The sequence below is a fragment of the Clarias gariepinus genome, chromosome 11, assembly GCF_024256425.1.
Source record: "Clarias gariepinus isolate MV-2021 ecotype Netherlands chromosome 11, CGAR_prim_01v2, whole genome shotgun sequence".
NCBI classification, from domain to species: domain Eukaryota; kingdom Metazoa; phylum Chordata; class Actinopteri; order Siluriformes; family Clariidae; genus Clarias; species Clarias gariepinus.
Window position 1 is genome coordinate 5,589,899 of NC_071110.1, and position 17,519 is coordinate 5,607,417.

Below are 17,519 nucleotides of genomic sequence, written 5' to 3' on the forward strand. Positions count from 1 at the left end.
ACAGCTCTGAGCGTACGTAAAACTCCCTTTATTTCTCTAATCCCAGTGTTTCACTAGTGCTTGGATACCATCATGGTGGAGAGTTTTCTTAGGACACCAAGTCTACTGCACGCTTTACGTCTTACGCACCAGCCTCCCAGGAACTCCTTTAATGGCTAAACATGTGGAAAAGTCTTGGTGAGAGGTCGGGATGTGGCAATAACTCCCAGCCGAGGTTCTGTAATGTGCAAGTGGTGATGGTGAACGATTGTGTGTACAGTTTACACAGTCTCTTCTGCAAGTTGTCGGCAAGTTATCCGTCATTTTCAAGGATCAGGTGTTCCACTCGATAAATGTTCCTGGGAACGAATGCAGTGGGCTCCGAGCCACATCAGCCGAGATCGTCATTCATGGATATATTTGCATAGTGATACTTATTGCTCTGAAGCATACACACAAGATGATGAATGTAAAATCCTCATGATTCATTTGAATGATGGCTAACGGTTCCTCAGCCCATAACAGAGCCTTGACTGTGATTCACACAAATCTGCAGAACAACGTCAGAGTTTCACACCGGCTGTTGCTCTGATATTCTAATGATGATGTTCTATGAATGAAATTCTCGATTCATTCAAAAAGATTTTCTTCTTAAGTACTTTTCTTTTTTAATTGACATTTTATATAAAATATCTAATGGATTAGCTGCAACACATCTATAATAACATTCTCTTTGTTCTAAAATTGTTGTGCCGTTATTGTCTATATCCATAATAAGATAATCATTCCTTAGCTTATCGGTAATTGTTAATTAATAATGTGTAATTGTCATTGCATTGAAAAAAATAAATTTAAAAAATAAGTTTAACTGTATTAATTTTAAAAGTGATCTCTATGCATCACATCTGGAGTGTGTGGTTTTGTGCGTGGGTGATTAGAGACAAATTTGAAATGAATAATTGATAAATGTCTGTGTGATTTTTACAGTGGTGTGCAAAAGTTTAGGCACTCCTTGGTAAACATAGCTTCTATTCAAGTGAAAAAAAAATAATAAACACAACCTCAGCAGCATTATTATATTTTTTAAATAAACGAATAACTGTTATTTGTAGTAATGTTGTTTGGCCACCCCAGTGATAATCAGTACTACGCAGTAACACCTCATTTGGCGGATATCACAGCTTGCAAACCGTTCCTATAACCAGCCAGGACTCTAATACTATTCTCGATTTATTAATTTTCACCCCCTTGTGCTTCTGAACGGGAACAATGGGGAAAAAATCAAGGCTTATTCAAATTCAATCAAGGGGTGCACAAACTTTTTGCAGGCAACTGTATGGATCCAATTCAAATGTAAACGTTTACAGTTCTGTGTGTCGTCATCGTCGTCGTGCATGCTTACAAATGAATGTGCAAAGACAGTTCAACTGCCTCCTTTTAGACTCCTGTTTTTTTAGTAAACACAAATTAACTAAATTTTAATTTGTGTTAATTTGTGTATTAATCAGCTACAGATGTAGACTAAGTTGAAAATCTTCATGCAAACACATGTCTACTTGTAGTCTAGATAAGTCTAGATGCCTCAGGTGGTTTACAGGCACCTCATTAATATGAAGCGTCCCAACCATCACGCCTATGATCCCACAAACAGAGGTATTAGCATTGATTTGGCCTCCTGGTCATGTCAATGCCCTGCTAATAGATGGAAATAATCAAGGATCATCTGATGAAGGAGCTAGTAAGACACATAGACACTTTCACACCCATGCCTTAAGGGTTTGTTAGATCTAACCTTTCTCCCCCCTGTCAAACCCGTCCTGCTTTTGATTGCTTAACGCCGTTGTGTCGAGTCTCCTCCAATCTCCTGGCAGATTAGCCTTCGGAGAGCCAGCGTGCCTTCCAACTCGTGCACTTACTTGGGGTTGCCTTGGTAACCCTTCTAAATGTTCTCGCAGTGCTCTTTTTGGAGTTCTGCCAATGCAGTACATATGAATATTCTCCATAGACAAGAATGTTCTCGCATATGGACGTCTTATGTTTCCCCGAACATGGAGCTGGGGGATTTTGGAACATGTCCATGATAACAGTTGAGAGGATTTAGAAGATTAATGGTTGCCAGATTGCGCAATATTTCTTCTAATGATTTCCTGGAATGATTTTTAAAGGACCAGGTTTTTTTTTTAATCGGCTTTATCCTTTCCTATAGATAGGCTAAATACTTTTCTAACTTCACGTTCCTGCAGAGTAACAAACCAAAAATAAAAATGCCTTAGGATGCCAGATTTAACCTTCTTTAGTCTGAGCGTGTCCAGTGTTCTGTAGTGTGTATATGTTGTTTTCAATAAACATCTGGACATGTTCAAGCTTGATATAACAGTGCTGGAATTACATAATGGTTCTAAATAGGACAATCCACCACAATAATGAAGCCCGTGTCTGCTCCAGTGCACAAATTAGACTCATCGCGCGCTGAAGCTGGACCTGCGAGGCACCCAACAATAGCTTCCATTGATCTGACCTTTTCCAGCCTCCCGGCACAAACCATTCCGCACTTACTGAAAATGAGATATGACACATCCGGTCAGCGCAGCCAGATGCCCCCGGAGCCATTTGCCACCTACAAAACAAAGTGGACCGGCGTATGAGGACAATGCAGTAATGGAATAGTAAGTGCGATGAGTAATTAACACATCCGAGAGCAGTAAAGATGCGATAAAGCCTAACGGGAGTAGGGGCGAGGATAACAACGAGTGTGCGTAATTAGTGTCACTCCGACAGTGTGAGCGCAGAACTGAACTGAAATACACACCAGTGCTCAGTTACCAGTGGTAAATCTCACAACTGAGAAAAAAAGATAGGATTTTTTTTTTATTCCTATTCCTACTAAATAATAAACCTTCATTTAAACCCTTTGTCCTTTTTTTAACCCTTTCACCATTTACCATTTAAAAATTTGCACCTCCAGGGTCCAGGTTCAATTCTCAACCAGGATGGATTTAGTTTGCATGTTTGTGGGTTTCCTCCCACAATCCAAAGACATGCAGATTAGGCTAACTGGCGTCACAAATTGCTTGTAGTGTGTGCGTGTGTGTGTGTTTCCCTATGATGGACTGGCACTCTGTTTAGGGTGTACCCTGCCTCGAACACTACGTCTCCCGGGATAGGCTCCAGTCCCCACGATCCTTTATACAGGATTAAGCGGTATAGACAATGAGATGGAATGTACAGTAACTAAGTAAATTGATTTTGTTACTCAACTTAAGTACATATTTCATGTATCTTTAATTTGCTTGAATTTCTTTTACAGATCCATAAAGCATATCTATCTATCTATCTATCTATCTATCTATCTATCTATCTATATATATATATATATATATATACACATATATACATATATATTTCAACTATATTGTACAGCAAATAGCTGTATTTTGACTTAACTATGTTCATGCATGGCATTGTGTTACACAACCAAAGTGGAGTGTGGCAAATTTCGCCACCTGCTGACTATTCGGCATGATCGTGCTTCCTTTGTGGCACGCTAAATAACTTTATAGGTGTTTGAAATGAGAGACGGAGATGTTTGCAGACAGTGAGGAAAACCGCACATTTAACCAGGAAGGAGGGAGAGAGAGCGATTTAGGGTCACACTTAAGTAAATTCGAACTTTTGTACTTTTACTTTTACGTGTAAATAGAGAACTTCTACTTTCACTAACATTTAGGCATTTGGTCCTTTGACACAATTATCCAGAGCAACTTACATTTTTTGTATTTCATTTATTTCAGTTGAGGGTTAAGGGCCTTGCTCAAGGGTCCAACAGGGACGACTTGGCTTTCATGGGATTTAAAACTGATTTGAATGCCTTAACACTTGAGCTATTCCGGAGTATGACTACTATTTGACTTAGTCTTAGTCTTGACTCTACTTTTCCTCAAGCACAGGATTTCTGTACTTTTCCCACCTCTGTCCATAATCAATAGCCTTGAAAGTCATTCTACATTTTTAGAATTTCTGATTTAAGGATATTACAGGGGGTTGTTATAAAATTGTCAGCTGTGAAGTATCTCAATGTACACTGTACATAACTGCACAAAGGACATTGTCCATGTCAAATTTGGAATAATTTGCAATCATACTCTTCAGTGTCACCCAAATGAGGATGAGTTCCCTTTTGAGGGTCATGGGGGGGGGGGGTCCAGGAGCCTATCCCAGGAGATGTAGAGCACGAGGCGGGGTACACCCTGAACAATCCATTTCAGGGCACATAGACACACTCATTCACACGCCACAGGCAATTTGGAAATGCCAATTAACCCAATATCTGCAGGTCTTTGGACAACCGGAGTACCTGGAGGAAACCCACCAAGCACAGGGAGAACATGCAAACTCCATGCACAGAGATGAGAATCGAGCATGGCTGGGAATCGAACCCAGACCTTGGAGGTGCAAGGCGACAGTGCTAACCACTACAAGGTTAAAAGTGCTATACAAATAAAATGTTATTGAATGTAATTGAATTGTAGTAGAATGATGGGTTTGTACATAAATCTGTTGCGATGCACAAAAAAGTAGTCCTTCTTTTTATTAATTTGTGTGCTTCAAATACCCTTAAAAGACATCTTGTATCAATGCCAGCTTGCAAACCGTTTATCTTTAGGTAGAATGGATACGTCTATACACATTCCTGCAGATGGAAGAGCCAATGGCATGAATAGGAGATAATCAGAAGTTTGGCCTTGAGTTTCAGAACAACAGATAGACTGTAGACTAAACTATTTCAGATATTTGACTTTACCCTGTTTTTAGAAAAATCCCCACAGGTCATCAAATGGTTATGATGGTAATTGTATGTAAAGCTCGTCACACATTTAGTCAATCTTGAAATAACATGATAACAGAGACAAGAAGAGACCATAAAGCTTTTTCTGCTAAACAACTAACAAACAAAAAAATCCAGTATAATAAAATTCTTTATATGGTTGACACTGTCTATGTTGGTCAGCCAACTATCATTATATATCGTTATATTTATTTTATAAGTGCTAGATTTGTCACTTTATTGGTGACCTATTTAGTTCTCTTTCTCTAAATATAGTGTTATTTCCCAAAATATAAATATAGATACTGTATGCCCAACCCTAAGACAACCACCAGGTGGATTGAATAACATTGAGTATCAGTTACTGGACTGTATATGCCACTAAACTGGTGACAAGATCATATGCACAGAGGGCTTATTTATTTCACTGTAAAAGCCACTGTAGCACAAATTGCTAAAAAATATATAGAAAAGTATCACAGGCTGCTGTGTACCGGCTTAGAACGTCAAGGTTAGAGTTAGTTTGTTAGTCTGGCCTCCATATTCATTTAATCTTAATCTGACTGAGCATCCATGGGTTGCACTGAACAAACACGTCTGATCCGTGTAGGCCCCACACTACAACCCACAGCACCCAAAGGATTCGCTGCTAATGTCCCTGTGGAAGAAATCACAGCACACACCCGAAGGTCCAAAGGGAACAGAGCTGACATGGTGGCACAACGTGAACCTACATAATACCGGGCATAATGTTTTGCATTCTCCTCATTGGTGATATACTGTATGGTATTTATATATTATATGTTCTTCAAATTCAAATCAAATTCAAATTTTATTTGTCACATACACAGTCATACACAGTACGATATGCAGTGAAATGCTTGTATGATCGCCGGTGACCTTAAAAAGAAAATAAAAACTATATATACTGTATAAGGAATAAATATTAATAAAAAGAAATGAAATACAAAAAAAAATAAATGTAACTAGTAAAATAAACAAACTGTACAAATAAGGGCATGATAAAAATATTACAAAATATAGAAATATAGGAATATGGGGGATATATATCTAAAAAAATTTAAAGTGGCATTAAAATGTTTTAAAGTGGCATGTGCAAAATGGCAGATATATATATATATAAACACGTATTGTATAAAGTGACTTATGAAAGTGACATGTGCAATGGTTTCAGATATGTAAATATGTATTGCATGAATGTGTCCATGATGTGTCTTACCATCAGTTAACTATACGTATCATCTAAGTTTAGCTAAGTCGAATAAGCACCGATAGATTCTTTACTTAATAATAAGATCACATGAGATACTAATGAGAGATGGAAGAAGGGCGGGGCTAATTTAACACCGTTAGTTTGGGTAAGTTCGACTTTAGACGTTTTGACAACAACAGTACAAATCATTCTAGTTTTATATGTCGATTAGGTAATCTTTCATTTTTTTTGATGAAAAAAAAAGCTGCCCTTTTGGCATATAATTATGTAATAAGTTACTCCATGCACCAATGGGAGTAAGTTATTACATAATTATATGCCAAAAAAAAAGTATAGAAGGCATAAAGGTTGGCAGGTCTAGTAATATAATATAATAAATAAATGTCACTACATGTTGTTGTGGTGTGATGTTGTGTATAAATGAATAAATCTCTATTATTATAATGCACAAACCGAGTTACAGCTATATCCTGGTGAACCCGAGGAACTCAGGCCACTTAGCTTAGCTTGTTCTCCCACTTTACATTTCAATACTAAACTTCTGCGACATGCTCCAGGCAGGTCTGCCTCTGACCAACATTCAACCTCTGCAACTGATCCCGAATGCAGCTGCATGGCTCGTTTTCCACCTTTCTAAGCTTTTTCACACAATCTCATTGATACGCCCCCTCTCCTGGCTTCCTGTTCCTACTCAGATAAAAAAATAAATAAAACACTAATCGCTAGCTTTTAAAGCCAAAACCAGACCTGTATACACATACTGTACATTTAGTGATTTATCATACCATAGTGGATTATACTTTCTGACTGATTTTCTAGTAATATTCAACTGGTCCCGCCATCTCTCAGGATACAGGAAAGGCATGCATCAAGGATCTTCTCTGATCTGGTTCCTTAAGATGTCTAACCAGCGTCTAACCAGAGTCACAGGAAATAGTCGCATGATGACCAAAAATCTACCTCTACAAGTACTTGAATAGGCATCTTATTTAAAACAATACAATAGTACTCATGAACCAGTACCAGGATGTACAGTATAGACTTCAGAGCAAGTCACTCTGGGGATAGGCGTGTACCAAATGTTGTACTGTAAATGTCATTGTAAATATCAATGAGATGGGAAAACGGACATGATGCACGTACATTAACACCTTAGGGTGATTTGGGTGATTAGTTGAGGGATCATGAATTGTGAATTAGGGTGTATTGTATTGACGATGGTATTGACATAGACAATGTATTGTTGAACCCTGAGGCAAAGTTGATTCAGAGAGTACAGTAAATAGTTTATTCTCAAATAATATGAATAAAGGGTTAATTCTTCCCCCCCCCCCCCCCTTCTCATAATATCTCTAATTATGTGCAATGAGGAGTACAGGGTTTCCTTCCGGTCCTCCAATTTCCTTCAGTATCTTAAAAACATAGTATGAGTGGATTGATTGCCTGCTTTCATTGGCCCCTAATGTGTTCATGCATGGTGCTCTTTAATAAACTGGAATCCATACTACTGTAGGTTCCTACTACGTTTATGGGAAAGCTATAGCATAACCCTGACCGGGATGAGACAGTTCTTAAAGATCAATGAATAAATGAATAAAATGTAGGTAGTACTGATTGGAAAAATGGACATAAAAGCAAAAAAGATATTGACCTATTATTAAGGTTTAGCTTTATACATTATTAAAACTTTGTTGACTTTCCTTTAGTGTCTTTAAGAGCAACAACTCACCTAGGCAAAGAATGATAAGATTGTTCTCAAATCTCAGCACTCTGTTACAGTTTTATCTTTTTCTTAAAATTGAGCTATAATTCTGTTAACATTTCTGTTCATTTCTAGGCTTAAAGACTACTACAGGGTACCCACGGCTTCTCCCAAGTGCGGGTCATGACGCCTGCGTGCTATTTCATCTCATACCGCTTAGTCCTGTATACAGGGTCTCAGGGGCCTGGAGCATATCCCAGGAGACTTGGGGCACAAGGTGGGGTACATCCTGTACAGGGTGCCAGTCCAGCACAGCACACTCACACACACACACGTGTGTGTGAAATATACACTACCGTTCCAAAGTTTGGGGTCACTTGCAAATTTCTTTGTTTTTATTTTGTGATTTATTTTCTACATTCTACAACAATACTGGGGATTTCAAAACTATAAAATAACACATATGGAATTAGGTAATTACGTAACAACAAGAAAAACAACAGTTGTTATTTTAAGACACAGAGGTCGGCCTTTCTGTAATAATTCTTGCAAGAACACTATTGTCAAGTGCATTTGCAAAATCCGTCAAGCACCATAATGAAACTGGCTCTCATGAAGGCCATCCCAGGAGGGCGAGACCAAAACCTACCTCTGCCGCAGGCGAGAAGTTCATTTAGAGTTATCAGCCTGAAAAATGACCAATTAACAACACCTCAGATTAGAGGCGTTATGAAGTCTTTACAGAGCAGAAGTAGCAGAAACATCTCACCATTAACTGTTCAAAGGAGATTAATGCATTTTTTTGGACGCCACCAACATTCCTTTACAATGTAGAAAGAAATAAAAATCAGGAAACATCATGGAGTTAGAAAGTGACCGCAAACTTTTGAACAGTAGTGTGTGTGTGTGTGTGTGTGTGTGTATATATATATATATATATAGGGTGGCCTTTTATTGTGGGCAGTATAAGGTACACCTGTGCACTACTCATGATGTCAGATCAGCATCTTGATGTATACTGTATATTACACAGGTGTGTGTGAAATATCAAATTATAAATACTGTTTATTTATTTATTTACATATACATTTATTAAATAAATAAATACATTTATTCATTAATGTGTGTGTGAAATATCTAATTTTGGATGCCCTATATCAATACTAAAAAGTTTCCACAATGATGCCTCTTGTAAATCGTCTTATTATATTTTGTGTATATATTCAATATATATAGAGTTTCATTCAATATATTCAAAAACCATTCAATATATATAGAGATTTCATTAGATTCTCTCATGAATATTTTCCTAAAAGACTTGCCATAATATATATATACTCAGCAAAAAAAGAAACGTCCCTTTTTCAGGACTGTGTATTTCAACAATAATGTTGTAAAAATCCAAATAACTTTACAGATCTTCATTGTAAAGGGTTTAAACAATGTTTTCCTGCATGTTCAATTAACCATAATCAATTAATTAACATGCACCTGTGGAATGGTCATTAAGACCTTAACAGCTTGCAGAAAGTAGGCATTTAAGGTCACAGTTCTAAAAACGCAGGACACTAAAGAGACTTGTCTGCCGACTGTGAAAAACACCCAAAGAAAGATGCCCAGGGTCCCTGCTCATCTGCGTGAAGGTGCATTAGGCATGCTGCAGGGAGGCATGAGGACTGCTGATGTGGCTAGGGCAATAAATCGCCATGTCCGCACCGTGAGACGCCTAAGACGGCGCTACAGGGAGACAGGAAGGACAGCTGATCATCCTCGCAGTGGAAGACCACGTGTAACAACACCTGCACAGGATGGGTACATCCGAATATCACACCTGCGTGACAGGTACAGGATGGTCACAACAACTGCCCGAGTCACACCAGGAACACACAATCCCTCCATCAGTGCTCAGACTGTCCGCAATAGACAGTCCATGAGGAGGAGATGCACTGCAGTACTTCAAGCAGCTGGTGGCCACACCAGATACTGACTGGTACTTTTGATTTTGAGCCTCCCTTCATTCAGGGACACAATGTGAATCATTTTTAGTTTATGTCTTATGGTGTTGACTCTTTTACAGTAGTGTTCATATAAATATTTACAGATTAAGTTTACTGAAAGTAAAAACAGTTGAAAGTCAGAGGACAGTTGAAAGTCAGAGTGTGTGTGTGAGTATATATATATATATATATATATATATATATGTGTGTGTGTGTGTGCGTGTGAGTGTATATATACTCACACACACACATCTGACTCTCTTGATTGGTCAAACTCCCAAAACTTTGTGAGCTCTCACCTTCAGGGTTTTCACCAATCCAGTAATCAAAAAAAAAAAGTCAGAAAAAAAAAAGTGCTGACGGTGAGGTGAAACTGCGCATGCGCGACGCGGGTAGTCACGCATTAACCACGAAAGGAAACTTAATTTAGTTTGTTTCCTTTCTGTTTGTCACAGGAGAAACTACTCTGGACTAAACACTCAGTAGGAGACATGGACACTACAGAGGAGCTGGAGATTTGTAGCCACTGGTGAGTATGAAGCTAAATCTCATGTTCATGTTCATGTTTATGTTTATTTTGATGCGTATAATGTAGAATTATAGTCTGTTATATTTATATTGTCGTAGGCGGCGGCTTTCTGAAGGCTGCCTTTGATCTTTAAATTTAAAAGAGAAGGATTGCAACATGTTAACTATTTGTTTGCTGAATCTGGATACATTAAAAAAGTTACAATGTAACACGTTAACATAAATAACCGCGAATGAAGCAAACACATTAAAGCAAAATGACTTGGGAGTGAAATGAAAGTGAAAGTGTTGCGTGAGAGGTTCGCTTATAAAACCCAATGTAAGTTAATTTACTGAAACAGAATTATAGTGATAATTAAAATGCTAAAGCAGTTAAATTAACTTGGCCTCTAAAACTTTACAAAACTGTCAAATAAAATGCATAAAATGAAAACATATGTTAAAGTAATGTGAATATAAACAACTTCCAGAATAGATTTATTTCATACTAGGATTCATGACAATTAAAGTGAAAATTAAATAAAATAAAAATAAATAAATAAATAAAATGATAAAAATGACAATAAATTAAATTAAATACACATTCATTCATTCATTTATCTACTCATATATAAGATGCGTTTGACATTTGTGACTGTAAAATCATACTATTATACCTTATGTTACTTTATAGTTTTATACTATCACTTTATATCATTGTCTAAAGTAGTCTATAAGAACAACTATGGAATTAATATATCCTTCGTCTACTAAACATATTTCTAAAACAATTCACTTACAAAGATATTTAAATCCATAAATCATGACTAACATGTTATAACAACATAAACAGTATATCTACATATTTGTCATTAGTTGTTCTTTTGAATTAGGAATAACAACACATTTCTACTATTTAAATATGTAAATGAAGGAGAATTGAGGAAATTGTGTTGTTGCAGCACCACCTGGTGGAAGGGGCTAAATACAAGTACAAACAAACAAACAAACAAAAATGACGTTTGCAAACTAGTAGGCATCTGATGATCTAATCTTGTCTTGTTATACAAGCTGACTAATGGGTTTCTGGGAAGAACAAAAAAACCCAGTCATCAAAGATTTTTACGGTTAAAATTAGAAGTAAAACTCCACTGATTGTTTTTTTATACTGAAGATACAAAGCAACGCTGAAGCTATGCAACAAAGCATTTGCTTTTCTGTGTCCCGTTTTCCTCATGTCACTAATAAAAAAGCAATAGTATCCCTAAATATTGTGTTTTCCTTTTTTTATTTTTTAAAATGGTGTGATTCTTCATAAATTAACAGTACTGTATAGACAAGATCAAATAAACATCAGGAACTCCTTCAGTTTGTCGTTTTTCTTCGTTGGTATTCTTAGCTTTAAGCTTAAAAAATGATTTGCAGAAAAAGACTTATTTTTGCTTAACTCTGCTTCGCAGCAATAAAGAGGTGGGGAAGACGAACCTTCCCATGCATGAAGCTCACTGCCAGCGTTTCCTGTGTCTCTGCCCTAAGTGTGATGAACAGGTGCCTAAGGATCAGCTCGAGGAACATCAAACGGAGCAGCACACAGAGGTCACTGACATGTTACTCTGCACATTTTTGTATGCTGTTATTTTTTTTCTCTGCTAAACTTGTATGATTTGTAAAATATCTTGTACAGATCAAATGTAAGAAGTGCGGTATGAAGATGGAAAAGCGCAAGCTACTAGACCATGAAGTAAATATTTTACCTAATATTCATACACATGTTCCAATCACTAAAGAGGGAAAGAATATTCCAAAAGTGTTTCTGTCTGTCTGTGTGCCACCTTCAGGCAAACGAATGCACAGAGAGGCTTCAGAGCTGCAAGTATTGTCAGCTGGATCTCCCTTTCAGCAACCTAAAAGAGCACACCGTGACCTGTGGTAGTCGGACAGAACGCTGCCCGGACTGTAAGCAGTACGTTATCCTGAAAGACCAACTCCAGCATGCTCAGACCTGCACCTCTGTGGAATTCAGCTTTAAAAGTGAGTCTGCCTGATTTTATTGGATTTTTTTATGGGTCATAGGCAAAGCATATGTCTATTAAATGAAAGAGACAATCTCATAGGCTGAGATGAAGGTCCGTTTTTATTCAATACCTTAATTAATACCTTTTTTTAAATAGTCATGTTTAGAAATCAAAAATGTTTTTTGTACTAGCTGAAGTCCTAAAATAAAAAACGTTGTACTTACAAAAAAAGAAACAGGTTGCTTAAACCTTTTGAACAATTCTGTATGCAAAAATGAGCAAAAAAAGAATTAGAGAGTGAAAGAATATAATTATTAAATTGAATACATCAGAAAAAGCTTTTTATTTTTCTGGAAATCTGTAAAAGGAAAATATGAATTGTTTAGTTTGCAAATGAAGGAAACTGTCTTCTTTAATAAACAGAAAAAAAATTGGAATTGTCATAAATAATTTTAAAAGTTGTCGAATTTATGTGGATTATAAGTACAGTACTAAACTCTTTGATTATATTTTTCACTGTCTTTATTTGTTTTAAAACAAATAGTTATTAACATGTATAAATGTATTTCTTATTCGAAATCTTTACTTAATATGAAATTGTAAAAATACAAAATAAAAATGTGGTTGCAGCATCATGTCTGCTTTTAACCTTGTTGGGGAACAAAATCAAATAAAAAGCTTTAAAATCCATTGCTAATGTAAAAGCTATTGTGAAAATCATTACATATGTTTATTTTTTTTTTTATCTAATTTGTGGATCCAGTGTGTGTGTTTTTTTGTGTCTTTATATCTATTTTTTATAGATTACAGTAATAAAAATCAATAGGTCTGGTACATACTGATATTTTGATAAATTACATTATAGTACATGATTTTGAGATGCTGTACAATTACAGCAACTGATCTGTGGTTAAAAAATGTGAACCCTTAAAATTTTAAAGGTCCCATGTTTTATTTACAGTAACAGTTTAAGACGGATCTCAGAGCTTCCCCAAAGTATGTGTTAATATTTCATGGATAATGCATTTTTTTATACCTCTGTGTAAATGAGCTACTATTGAGCCATGCCTTTCCATATAACAGCAGAGTTAAACAATAAGCTGGGAAAGAGTTTGGGTAATATAAAGTCACAAGAGTGGGGTGGATCTAATCGGTTTGTTTAAATCCCGGCCCATACAAAAGAAAAAAAAAGAAAGCTTGAAATGATTATTTTTCTTTTTTCCCCCTTTTTTTCTTTTTTTTTCTTTATATATATATATATATATATATATATATATATATATATATATTTTTTTTTTTTTTTTTTTTTTTTTTTTAATACCTGATATCCGTAGGTGTTGCTGATCAAAATGGTTTATAGGTTAAAAGTTTTTATAGTGACAGTTGACTAGCAAACATATACTGTTTATTTATGCTGAATGTTCTGTATTAAAGAAATTCTTTAAAGTATTATGATTTGATATTTTGGTTGAATCGTCCACCTTTAATAGCTCCTTTTTTGTCCATTTTAGCTAAATCCGTTAATGGAAATCTAAAGCCTTTGCTGGCGAACACTCTGCAGGAGGATGAGGTACAGTTCTCTCTACAAATCATGTTTCATTACTAGAAATCTGTTTAAATTTCAATTACTAAAAGCACCGCACCATTTATACACACAGCCTGAAGAGTTTGTGGAAGGCGGTGTTAGCCAGGCCTCCCAGTCTGAGCCTGAAGACACGACCCTGTCCCTGTCAGCTCTGCAGAAGAAGAAGCAGAAGGAGAAAATGGGTTGGAAAGATGATGATCAGATAAGCACCTGTCCACACTGTCACCTCGCTCTGCCATTAAACATACTGAAGTGGCACGAAGTAAGTACGAACTACACGTCACGGCGTCATAGCCAATGTAGACCATATTGCCGTAGAGCTGGATAAGTGGTTTGTGTTTAAAGTAGATGTCTGTCATTATTCAAGGACAAATGCAGGCTCGCTGAAGGTCTGAAAAGGATGAGCGTGGCGATGGGTGCAGTTGGGGACCAGTGAGGAATAAATCAGTAAGTGGAACATGTTCACTTGCCTGTCTGTGCTAGACTTAGTATTGGCAGATGTAGATAATTGACTTTTTCCCTAAATCATCCTCATTAATTATTGTTTTTATTTATTGATTTATTTTACAGTGTGACTGGCAGGAATGCAGGAGGCAACAACAGGAGCGACTCATTTTAATACATTTTATTGATAAATTAATAAAAGGGTCTTTTTGGTCATTTGTAAAGATAAAATACAAAACAACAATTTGGCGAATATGAATATTGTATTTAAGAATTATGTTTTTTTTTGTTTTTTCTGTTTTTTATAATAGATAGATAGATAGATAGATAGATAGATAGGAAAAGCATATTGCAGTTGTAAACTATAGCATTCGCACTGGCACTTACTGAAGAGGTTCAGCCTTTTTAATCCGTTAAAATATTCTAACCTTCCTCGAGGCAGCATAGTGGCATAATGTTTAGCACTGAGGCCTCGCACCTCCAGGGTCCAGGTTTGATTCCCGCCTCGAGACTTTGTGTGTGTGGAGTTTACATGTTCTTCCCCTGATTGGTGGGTTTCCTCCAGGTAATCCTTTTTTCACACAGTCCAATGACATGCTGCTTAGGCTGGTTGGCGTTCCCAAATTGCCCGTAGTGTGTTTGTGTGTGTGTGTGTGTGTGTGTGTGTGTGTGCCCTGCAATGGGTTGGCATCCGGCCCAGCTTGTACCACGCCCTGTGCCCTTATTCTCCTGGGATTAGGCTCCAGACCATAAATGAATGAATAAATATTTACATGGTAAATTATATATATAATTATATACGTTACTTTTTTTAGGGACGGGAGTCACCAGGAGCCACCCGATACGATATTATCACGATATCTACTTTAGATCGCTATGATACCATAGGACGCTGTGGATTATAGACAAACTACATCACTTTACCACCTCAAATGCAAACATATAAATATAAATAAAATAATAATAATGATAAAAATAATAATGGAAAATCATCACCATCCTGAATGATTTGCTTGGCATCATTTGCCAGAAGAATTGTAAAATAAAAAGTATAAATGTGTTCTTAATTTAAATTTAAACTTAAAATCTACATAACCATGAAACTAAAAATATGGAACTTTGCATTTTGTTAATATATATCAGGATTTCTCACTTCTGTCTCATCAAGATGTGTTGATTAATGTTCTATAATAGCAGCTCTGACAGTATTGCCGCTGCAAGTCAAGGTTTATATCAATGCTTTTGTTCAAACACTCGATTGTTTCTATAGTAACAAGTCCTAGGGTTTTACATTCATTATAACCCAAATGTATGTTTTTTTTGTTTGTTTGTTTGCTTTCTGTTAAAAATAAAACCTTATCATTGATATCATTGACGTTGTGAATCCTTGTGTCAGAGCTTTTAAACAGTCAACTAAACCACTTTGTTCAGAGTTTAATGAACGTTCTCATAAACAACAATTCAAACAAAGTAAATCAGACAGTCAGTCAGTCACTTTGTTGTCAAACTGTGCTCGTTAATTGTTAATGATGCCGGGACACCATCACATGAACAACAATTGGAGTGTCCATGTGAAGGTGATATTAATGAGGATGACCTTGAAACCCTTGCAATGACTCACCTGATGTATGGGATAAGCATACATCCCCGGTTGTGCTTATGAAAATGGATTGATCAATCAGTTTGATCAGCCTCACCAGTAGTAACAGCAGTGGAGTCAGCCTCAGCAGTAGGGCTTTAGATGTGAACCAGATGAAGGAAGTATCATGGTTCTGTCAGAAAAGCATGCAAATAGAACACAGCCATAGATACACTGAAGCATATCTTGAGTATATCCTTGGACTACTTCTATGCTATAAGTTTTCTGTATGATGCTTTTTACTTTTCTGCACACAACTTCAGTTCCAATTTACCATTTGCCAGACAAAGAAAAAAATTATACATTTTTTAGCTGTAATTTGTATACAGGTAGTTCTGTTCCTGGAGCGCGTTCGTAAGTTGGATTTGTTCTTAACTCTGACAAAGTGATACGTACTGTATATGCCTTTGACACAAATATACAATGTAAAGCATACCGATCCACTTGACTAAATCTCTGTTCCCCTTCCCCACACTGCCATCATGTGGCGAAAAACCGTAACCGTACCTAAGGAGTACTTAATCTCACAGTGTTATCTTTGTGCCTTTAAATCGTAAGGGTAACCCTGGATGCCATTTTGTCTCAGAGCTGTTTTTCACTGTATTGGACTGTGAACTGTGTGTGTTTAATTGAAGTTTTTCCGAAATTAGGATTATTTAGCATCAGGACAGCTTTACAGGACTGACATTTTCATTTCTATTATCGTGCTCCCGGACTGATTTATTGAAACTGGTGAGGCTGACTCATTTCTCCCGTGTACACACACAACACATACAATATACCGGACTTTAGACATTTTATGCATTTATTCACTTGCACACTAAAAATATTGTATGTAAGTATTGATATCTGGTGCACTGAAGTATCTGTTTTCTGTACAATACACAAGAGCTACTTCTGTAAGTTGCTCGCATCTATGAATGCAGTCTGTTCGTATCTGCAGAAATTCGTAACTCGAATGGTTAATAAGTCGGGGACAACCTGTACTGTAATTACAACCTTTCAGCAAATGTTTACTGAGACACTACAAATAAAAATCTAACTTTTGTCGCAAAGCTCATTTGTGTCACCGGTGAGTGTGCGATGCTAAGACAGTTAGTTTGCCTTGCTAATCTGCTAATGCACTAGTTGTTGCACACAGTTATTGCACTATTGACAGTGCAATAACTGTAGCACACTCTAAAGCAAGTTAAGATAAAATGACACAAGTGACTTGTCTCATTGGACTGATATTTTGAGATTATACAGTACTGTACAAAAGTTTTAAGCACATGCAAATAAATGCTAAAGATATGCACATGTGCCCTACAAAATCTAAAAAAATATAGAGCCTAGAAAATAGAATTTAATAAAACAAAGGTGTGACAGGTACAATTTGTACTTTACAATACTGATGGTAATTTACAATACTGAAAAGAAAGTATAAATGGGGCCTTTAATAATTTTTCTGCAGCCTGTTTAAAGTACATTGTATCTCTCTTTAACACTCACACCAACACTTTATATAAACTATAGACTATAGATTATATTCAATCGTTGTCAAGACCAGTCCAGCGTTCATCAATATATTCATCAATCATATACACTGCCCG

General features: G+C 36.5%; 1 protein-coding gene across 1 annotated transcript; it reads left to right on the top strand.

The window, feature by feature from the left end:
- Nucleotides 1–10,126: 10,126 nt before the first annotated feature.
- xaf1 (XIAP associated factor 1) lies at nucleotides 10,127–16,228 on the top strand. Its single transcript, XM_053506744.1, has 8 exons — nucleotides 10,127–10,266; nucleotides 11,705–11,840; nucleotides 11,929–11,985; nucleotides 12,083–12,275; nucleotides 13,771–13,829; nucleotides 13,918–14,106; nucleotides 14,212–14,291; nucleotides 14,415–16,228. Exons 1-7 carry the CDS (start codon nucleotides 10,229–10,231, stop codon nucleotides 14,278–14,280), a joined length of 741 nt encoding a protein of 246 aa, XP_053362719.1. The 5' UTR covers nucleotides 10,127–10,228; the 3' UTR covers nucleotides 14,281–14,291; nucleotides 14,415–16,228.
- The last annotated feature ends 1,291 nt before the right edge of the window (nucleotides 16,229–17,519 follow it).

Bases quoted from the DNA above. Each gene is read 5' to 3' on its own strand.
- xaf1 (XM_053506744.1), top strand. From the start codon at position 10,229: ATGGACACTACAGAGGAGCTGGAGATTTGTAGCCACTG. The intron at 11,841-11,928 runs GTCACTGACATG...TATCTTGTACAG, and splicing joins AAACGGAGCAGCACACAGAG to ATCAAATGTAAGAAGTGCGG. The intron at 13,830-13,917 runs GTACAGTTCTCT...TTATACACACAG, and splicing joins ACACTCTGCAGGAGGATGAG to CCTGAAGAGTTTGTGGAAGG.